At 39.5% G+C, this 10,000-nt stretch overlaps 1 protein-coding gene across 1 annotated transcript in view; it reads right to left on the bottom strand.

Annotated features, from left to right (window-relative positions):
• LOC144961748 (uncharacterized) overlaps positions 1 to 10,000 on the bottom strand; it is a gene marked incomplete at its 5' end in the record, with an annotated part of 16,643 nt that overhangs the window by 2,606 nt on the left and 4,037 nt on the right. Inside the window, 5 exons of the mRNA XM_078894838.1 lie at positions 2,521 to 2,616; positions 4,031 to 4,133; positions 6,715 to 6,750; positions 8,416 to 8,445; positions 9,386 to 9,427. Of these exons, the coding sequence (XP_078750964.1) occupies positions 2,521 to 2,616; positions 4,031 to 4,133; positions 6,715 to 6,750; positions 8,416 to 8,445; positions 9,386 to 9,427 (307 nt within the window). The remainder of the gene's footprint in view (positions 1 to 2,520; positions 2,617 to 4,030; positions 4,134 to 6,714; positions 6,751 to 8,415; positions 8,446 to 9,385; positions 9,428 to 10,000) is intronic.

The raw sequence follows: 10,000 nt of genomic DNA, 5'->3' as shown, positions 1-10,000 counted from the left end.
ACGTGTCTGTGCCCGAGATGACAGTGTGCCTGTGCCCGTAATGACCCGTGTCTCAGTGCCCGAGATGACCTGTGTGTCTGTGCCCGTGATGACCTGTGTGTCTGTGCCCGTGATGACCGTGTGCCTGTTCCCGAGATGACCTGTGTGTCTGTGCCCGTGATGACCGTGTGCCTGTGCCCGTGATGACCTGTGTGTCTTTGCCCGTGATGACCTATGTGTCTGTGCCCGTGATGACCCATGTGTCTGTGCCCGTGATGACCTGTGTGTCTTACCAACGTGAATTAACCAACCAGATGGAGCCTCGTCCCTATTACTGCCATGCAACTATCCAAAGGCATCGTCGTCAAGTGGTGGCCGGTGTTCCTAAAAGTCGCGTCTGTGAAAGTGAAACCACGTCACAGAATCCCGCCTGCACACATCTGCCCAGACGACGTCACGCCAAATGCAAGGATCTGCCTGAGCTTGACCACCACGTTGGTGAGATAATCCATGTTTTGTAGGATTCTCATGTATATTGATTCAATATCTCGTTTGTTCCCATTAATTTTGCAATAATATGCTCATGATTCATAATGAAACATACAATGTAATTATGGAATGTTTAAACTATTGCTTATAATTATAACAGTGTAGTTCTTACTACCTTTACCGCTAACAGGCGATGTCCACTTAATATTTCCATGTCTATATTCGACATGAGCCTCCTCATATTTGAGACGTTCGTATTTCAAGTTTGAACGCTTTTCTCATCTTATACTTATACCGCTTTGCTGAAGCGACGTAAATTTACATTGATTGCATTTCTTTCAAGTTGAATTCGTACATTGAATCCTCTCTGCCTAGTTGACCATTGATAATTAAATAATTTGTTCTATGAGGACATAGAACGGTTCGAGTTGGGGGATATGTAATAGAATGACCATTCTATCTAATGTTATTTGATTTTGTACTCTATTACTCTTTACTACTTGTCGCTCCCATCACTATTTAAATGTATACAAGTAATGCAAGACTGTGTGCCTCTGTGGTTGATATCAACATTCCTTTACTCGTGTGTGTTACTATGATCAATAGTACACTGTGTGTTGTGTGTTAAGCCCTTACACAGGTAGTCTCTCGATGTAGTACTATTTTTATCTTCGGCTGGGTGTGACTTCTGGCTTGATACTATATTTTTGTGTGCTTTCTTTCTTTCATCACTTCACATCGTTATAACTTCATTTTAACAACTATGATCATTTACAAACTTATATCACTAATTCTGGCAAATCATAGCTTTCTAGCCACCTACCTTGAGTCATAAATCTACTTTGTTCTTCTGTACACTTAATAATTGCTACTTAAATATTTCATACAGCCATAACGTTAACGCCTTTGATTACTTATTACGAGCTAAACATTTACTCTTTAACTCTGCAATTCACTATGATTGATTTTGTAGCATAACTCTTTAGTTTAGACTTATTCGTTCCTTCATACATGTCCTATGTTATTTGCATTAATTTGTTTAAATCATGAAGATGCACACAACTCGATCGAGTTTACTCACTTCAGTCTACGCATCACTTTACCTGGACCAGTGACGTAGGTGCTTTCCTTGACGTCCGCGCTAAATCTATTTTTAACTGCTATGAGATTATTCTGTCATCCATTCTTTTCATTCATTCATTGATCCATTCATTGCTACCCGCCTATAGAATACTATACAAAAGAATGATCTGTTCCATTGTTCCTGAATAAAGACTTCATCATTTTACATCCTGGCCTTTGTTGTTTGATCGCCTCCACTACCCTGGAGTGGATGGGCTAGGGACTCGGGTAGACTATAGTGTCTCCGGACTTGACTGTGGTGTGTGCTCTTCGCTCATGAAATCAACTCCCTACTTCTACTTCTGACACATGAAGTCATGCTACTATCACTAACAGTAGTACTAAACTGTCACTTCATTGTCTCGATCTATCTTCCTCACTTGAGCACCACCGCCGCAGTTACAGTCTGGAACTCTTAAGTCGACCCCGGGACCGAATCCATCCACTCCCACGGCCTCTACACTCTGCCAATACCACTACTACCACTCGCCGGCATCAACTACCCGGTTGTCTCCATCAGTATCACACTCGCCGGCATCAACTAACCGGTTGTCTCCATCAGTATCACACTCGCCGGCATCAACTACCCGGTTGTCTCCATCAGTATCACACTCGCCGGCATCAACTACCGGTTGTCTCTATCACACTCGCCGGCATCAGCTACCCGGTTGTCTGACTTTATTACATATATATATATATATATATATATATATATATATATATATATATATATATATATAAGTATACATTGTCGCCATAGATTCTCAACTTTGTGTTTATAAATTTTTATGCAGCCACGCCTGTAAACGAATTTCCATTTTTTTTGGATGAATAAAGTATATTGTTATTATTATTATTATTATTATTATTATTATTATTATTATTATTATTATTATTATTATTATTATTATTATTATTATAAGCACATACCTCTCGCCGGAGGAAAGTTCCCCGTTCCTGACTCTCAATTCATCTCTTTCCCTCTCTAGAGCCTCCTGTTGATGTACCAGTCTCTCGTACTCAGTCCTGAAATCATATTAGACATTGTATCTGTTACACAAAGATATTTTCATGTTACCCTCTCCTTACCAGCTATTTTTAGAATTTCCCCCGAAAATTCTTTCCCACCCAACACAAAAATAGACTTTTCTTACTCAAACAAAAAGTAACAAGTGAGCTCTACAACACAGTGTTTAGTATTTATAGCTGTTATCAAAGCATTTCTTTACATTTTGCGATGTATGAGAGAAATCAGAATGAGAAAATGGTCGGTTACATCGTTACGAATGTGACGATTTTCCTATGGGTGGAAAGGAGGGGTTATCGACTACGTTACCAACTTACAGCGAACGACGAACGATGTGGAACAAAACAGAGTTATAGGACATATCTTCGGACTTGTTTTTTTTTACAAGTCGTTCGTTGTAGGTTGGGACCGTGACAACAGGAGTCCTTATCTAGTTAACTGCTCAACTCTTGAAAAAAAACTCGTTAAAAAATATTTGACCAGTAAACTCGTCCTTCAAATATCGATCGATTTAAATTACCCTCATCTTGGCAAAAACGTTCAAAACAGGGACTTAGCGAATTTTGGCTTTTCAATTAGACTATTTTTATATCACGCCTATCTGTGAAGCAGGTTTTAGAGTTGTTTTTTTTTCTTGTTTTTGTTTGTTTTTTGTTGTTGCCAAGATGAGGGTCATTTAAGTCGATCGATATTTGAAGGACGAGTTTTCTGGCCAAATTTTAAAATGTCATGCTATGGGTCTTTTTCAGAGTACGACAGTATAATATTCCTTCATGGAACGCCTAGGCGACGGGATCTCTGATGGTGTCGATGCGGAAGGAGGGCGCAATTTGATTTTGTTTGTTTGTTTGTTTATCTTACCTGTTCCCATTGAGACACATATCCCTGTCAATATGCATGTCGTCATAGACTCATCCACAGTGTTTGTTTATCTTACCTGTTCCCATGGAGACACATGTCCCTGTCAATATGCATGTCGTCATAGACACACCCACAGTGTTTGTTTGTTTATCTTACCTGCTCCCATTGAGACACATGTCCCTGTCAATATGCATGTCGTCATAGACACACCCACAGTGTTTGTTTGTTTATCTTACCTGTTCCCATTGAGACACATATCCCTGTCAATATGCATGTCGTCATAGACACACCCACAGTGTTTGTTTGTTTATCTTACCTGTTCCCATCGAGACACATATACCTGTCAATATGCATGTCGTCATAGACACACCCACAGTGTTTGTTTATCTTACCTGTTCCCATTGAGACACATATCCCTGTCAATATGCATGTCGTCATAGACACACCCACAGTGTTTGTTTGTTTATCTTACCTGTTCCCATTGAGACACATATCCCTGTCAATATGCATGTCGTCATAGACACACCCACAGTGTTTGTTTGTTTATCTTACCTGTTCCCACTGAGACACATATCCCTGTCAATATGCATGTCGTCATAGACACACCCACAGTTCTCGTCAATGTATTCAGCGCAGTTCATACGGTATTCTTCCCCTACAGGTCAAAGGCCAGGAGCCAAGGGGCAAAAAAAAAACAAAAAAAAAAAAAACCAACCAAACAAACAAATTATAAACAAACCATGTTTGTATCATAGTGACTATAAATGACAAGTAAATAGACACAAGTGCGGAAAGACATGCAAAGACATATATAAATAGATAGATAGACAGATAGATAGATATATAGATAGATATATAGATTGGTAGATAGATAGATAGATAGATAGATAGATAGATAGATAGATAGATAGATAGATAGATAGATAGATAGATAGATAGATAGATAGATTGGTAGATATATATATATATATATATATATATATATATAGGGAGATAGATAGATAGATAGATAGATAGATAGATAGATAGACAGATAGATAGATAGATAGATAGATAGATAGATAGATAGATAGATAGATAGATACATAGTAGATAGATAGATAGACAGATAGATAGATAGATAGATAGATAGATAGATAGATAGATAGATAGATAGATAGATAGATAGATAGATAGATAGATAGATAGATAGATAGATATTGAATTGTGTTTGATACAAATATGGTACGAAAAGTGCTCGACATGCAGTAATGGAGCGAATTATTATTATTTAAAATATTTACCACAATGTTTGAGACAGTCTACATTAATGTTTCAGGCTTAATTTGCCATCGTCAGGACTGAGTTGTTTTGTTGACTGTTGTTGTTTCTTGAAGAGGTTCCGGTTTAAAGTTGCTTAACAGGAATTTACGTAAATTCCTGTTAAGCAACTTTAAACCGGAACCACTTCAAGAAACAACAACAGTCAACAAAACAACTCAGTCCTGACGATGGCAAATTAAGCCTGAAACATTAATGTAGACTGTCTCAAACATTGTGGTAAATATTTTAAATAATAATAGATAGATAGATAGATAGATAGATAGATAGATAGATAGATAGATAGATAGATAGGTAGATAGATAGATAGATAGGTACAAGCAGAAGGAGATTGAAATTATCAGATGCTCATAAAGTATTCCCCTAGTTTCAAAGATTTATTATTCTAAAACTATCACAGATATTTACATCTGGTTTTTACTATCGTCTAAGGAAAAGTCATACATTTTTGCTATAAGCATAAGTCATTATCCTTCATTACATCAACAAATCTTGCAAAAGGAACCTGAACTTTTTAAAATGCCCTCATTATTCCCTTCCTTTTATTTCGGAATAACCTCACGGGGTCGAAACTGTCGTTGTGTAGTAGAAATTTTTATTTTTAATATTTTTTATATAGCGCATATCCACTAAATGTGCTCAACGTGCTTTACAATGGGTCCCTGGTCAACAGCAACATTTAACATGTAGGACGGGACACGACGCCTGTTAGGCGATATTACAATTTTTCGGACAAAGACAACGCTGTTAACGGCCATGTACTCATTTTACACCTGAGTACGGTGAGAGAATGTGTAAAGAGCCTTTTCCAAGGACTCAACTATGCGCCGAGCGCGAGGCTCGAACCCAGGACCTTCTGATCCGAAAGCGAGTGTCATACCACTAGACCACATAAACCACATAGTAGTAGTATCGTTCGGCTACACTTCTATGTTCAAGGTATCAATCCGGGTTCGGAAGTCATCATCACATTTGTTGATGGTTTCAAATCCCCCTTCCAGTTTTGTCTCTGGGCAATCTAGTACGAGGTGGTTTGCATCTTGTGGTGCTTGGTTGCACTTTGGGCATGTTGGTGATTCTTGGAGCCCTCATTTGTACATGTTGGCAGTTGTTCTTGTATGTTTTGACCGTAGTCTATTTGTCGTTGTGTAATGTGATTACATGAATTGAACTCGCCAAAAGGAGCTCAATACTGTTCCATAGCCCAATTTGGTTCAACAGTCGTGACGCCACTTCCCTCTTAATGACGCATGTTAACTTAGTAACCGGTTCTAAACTATCGGAACAATGGCGGAAGTCATTATGAAATACTTCTCCGACGAGCATAAAAGTGTATCCAGAGGAGAAAAACATTATAAATCTGATAATGTTTTGACTTTTATACATTCTGATCACCTGACATGTGAAAAAGTTATAGTCAGCACGAAGAATAAAAAGTACAAATTTTCTTTGTTTAGAACCAAGCTGCTGGTTGTTGGGCGGATATGACATCAGACTGTTGAATCCTATTTGGCAGACCATCACAGGAGATTAATAAGAATGTTATGCTGCATCCCATCTTCATGAATATCGGCCATATTTGATGCGCAAATTTCATAAATTGAGTTATGTATACAGAGGTGTAGACCACATCTTTCTGATCATTTCCCTAAATTTTCTTTCTATGTCTATTAGAATATAGAACCCAAGTTATGATTTTTTTTTCTGAATAAAATGTGTTGATATGGGAAACAATTTATCTTCCATTCTGGCTCATATCTCGAATCGAAGCTTGCCGCATCTCCCCGGGTTTTCTCAGCCAGACTCCCAAATAATTTTTACAAGATGGCGTCCCTCCATCTTGGAGTCAAGCCGCTTGAATTTGCATTAAAGAGAAAAAAATAAGAATATGAAGAGTCTTGTAATGTCATACTCACATGTCCGGGCCATCGGGCATCTCATTCCAAACCTTCCTGGAATTTTGAAACGGTGAAAAAGAAAAACAATTAAAATTAGATTGATCTTGAGGCGATGTGCATGCACAGTTGGTGTGTCAAGCCACTAAACCACATAGGCGCACAATCTTAGAATTATTTGCATATTATTATATAACAAGATGTTACCGTTAAAAAAACAATCTAAATAGCAGAGTGATTTGTAATCAAAAGCGAACGGGGGTGTTGGAAAATAAAAGAAGAAGATCGTTGAAGATCATATCTTCTGACGCGACCAAAGGTGAACAATGAAATGGGCGATGGGCACATGTAAAAGTCAAATTAATATGAAGTGTTAAACATAATGGAATAGAACGCAGGATAGGGCTGGAAGCCTACACCACCACCACCACCACCACCATCATCATCATCATCATCATCATCATCATCATCATCATCATCATCATCATCATCATCATCATCATCATCATCATCGTCATCATCATCATCATCATCATCACCATCATCATCATCATCATCATCATCATCATCATCATCATCACTAACAATACTACTACCACCACCATCACCATCGCCACAAACAACCACCACCACCAATAATTTTACCACTACCACTATCGCTATGACTATGAATGTTTTCATCATTATCATCGTCATTATCAATGTCGTCATCTACATTGCCAGCTTTATCATCATCGTCATCATCATAAACTGAAGGAACAGCATAAGAATTTTATGATGAGGTGAGAAACAAAGGAATAAACAATAGTGTTCAACAATTGTGACGTCACTTTCTTCGCAATGACGCATAGCAACTGGTTCTAATTATCGGAACAATGGTGGACGCCATTATCTCAATCACCACCCTTATGAAATATTTCTCAGGCGAGCATAAAAGTGTATCCAGAGGAGAAAATCATTATAAATCTGATCTTGTTTTGACTTTTATACAATCTGATCACATGACATGTGAAAAAGTTCTAGCCAGCATGAAGAATAAAGAGTACCGGTTTTCTTTCTTTAGAACCACGCTGCTGGTTTCTGGGCGGACGTGACATCAGACTATTGAATCCTATTTTAAAAATTGGCCAGGAAACTCGTCCTTCAAAATATTGATCGAAATAAATGATTCTCATCTTGGAAAAAAACTCTCAAACCTGGGACCTCACGGGGTTTTACGCAATGTCCGAGGTTTGAACGTTTTTGCCAAGAAGAGGGCCATTTAAATCGATGGATATTTCAAAGAAGAATTTTTCCAGAGTTTAGCTGTTATAACCGGTGTTTCTTTTTTACGAAACCCGACGAACCCCAAAGAAAACCCATCGTCTTAGGTACACTTCCCACTGATAAACACTTCACTGAGTCTCAGGTACACTCCCCACTGTTGCCTACTTCCCATAACTTTGTCGGATATTGTCGGATTTTGTCGGGTTTCGTAAAAAAAAAAAAAAAAAAAGTAATTGCTTTTTTACGTAACCTGCCGAAACCAGGTCCCAGGTTCACTCTCCAGTGGTGTACACTTCCCTGAGTCCCGGGTTCACTCCCCCATTGCTACTGCCTACTTCCCATAACTTTGCCGGGTTTCAACGGGTTTCGGCGGGTTTCTTCGTGTTTCGGAGAGTTTCGTAAGGAAGAAATACCCGTTATAACAGTTTCAAAAAGATTCAAGTACAAAAATCTCACCGAAGAACGGGGGAGGCTCTGGAACTTCGCCTGAATAAAGAATAAATATAAATATATTTAGAAAGAGCATTTATATAGAATTATACCATGTTCAATGCGCTTCACATTTTAGTTATTCCCTTTAATGCCATTTCATATTGTACAGATATTGTCTGTTAGGCGTCATTTTTTTTTTTTTTTTACAAACGCTTTAAAAATAAATAACTTGAGCTTTTATATAGGGAATGAGATTAGCGGAAGAGTAGCGTCCCTTGATTGGACGTCACCCATAGTCTGTGACGTCACCGGCGGAAAAGTTATTAGAGAGATAACGTCATGTTGGTTGTGCGCATGTGTCTCTCGTCCTCGCGGACGCCGGAGACATATGCGCACAACCAACATGACGTTATCTCTCTAATAACTTTTCCGCCGGTGATGTCACAGACTATGGGTGACGTCCAATCAAGGGACGCTACTCTTCCGCTAATCTCATTCCCTATAGCGCAATAGCCACTGTATATTATGTATGACTTTTTCTGACAAAATCATGCCTAGTCAGAGACTAGAAAATGCTCACAAGAACCTACTTTTTTACGTCACTTTCTTCGCTGGGGTTTCAGACTAGGCAACTCTAGTCTGCCTTCATAAATAATGGGCACTGGTGTACGACGGAAGTAAAAATTGAACTTTTATGTAGCGCAATATCCACTAAACTTGCCTAAAGCACTTTACAAAGGGTCCCTGCTCAACAGCAATGCGTAACATGTGGAACAAGGCATGGTGCCTGTTAGGAGATAATACATTTTTTTTTCTCCAACTAAAACAACGCTGTTAACGACGAGGTACTCATTTTACACCTGTGTACGGTGAGAGAATGTGAGTAAAAAGAGCCTTTTTCAGGGACTCAACTATGCGCCGAGCTAGGCTCGAACCCAGGACCTTCCGATCCGAAAACGCGTGTCATACCACTAGATCACATAGCCGTACTCACCAGGTCTGCCAGCATGACCGTTCGGGCCACTTGCGGTGTCACCTGTATAGTGAATGATTGGGCAATGGGATAAATGGGGGGGGGGGGGGAGGGGGAGGGGGAGGGATAGGGGTATTAATTGGGAGGCGGGGAGGGTTGGGGTGTGTGTGTGTGTGGGGGGGGGGGGGGGGGCGATATGAATTTAAGATTTTTTAAAGCCAACAGATCTTATTGTTTGTTTTTGTTTCACAGTGCCACACAAATACTGTAGGAAGTTAAGTGTACGGTCTTGTACGGCTCTAGATGTGTGACACCTGCCTTTGGATCGGAAGATCCTGGGTTCGATTCAGGCTGTGAGCGGCGTATAGTTGAGTCCTAAAATAAGGCTCTTTACTCACATTCTCTCACCGTTATCAGGTGTAAAATGAGCACCTGGCTGGCCGTTAACAGCGTTGTCTGTGTCTCGTTCTACATGGTACGTGTTGCTGTTGGTCAGGGACCATTTGTAAAGCTCTTTGTCCATGGTTGATGGATATTAGTGTCGCGCTGAAGATCGGTCTGGACCGCGGTCCGACGGTCTTTTAGCTGTGAACCGAAGACCGGTCCCAGAGGGGAAGACCGGCGACTGTCCTCACT

The sequence above is a fragment of the Berghia stephanieae genome, unplaced genomic scaffold (assembly GCF_034508935.2).
Source record: "Berghia stephanieae isolate SIO BIC M18660-M18661 unplaced genomic scaffold, UCSD_Bste_1.3 scaffold395, whole genome shotgun sequence".
Taxonomy (NCBI): domain Eukaryota; kingdom Metazoa; phylum Mollusca; class Gastropoda; order Nudibranchia; family Aeolidiidae; genus Berghia; species Berghia stephanieae.
Note: the sequence above shows the minus strand (reverse complement) of the source record. Positions and strands in the feature narration are given on the sequence as shown.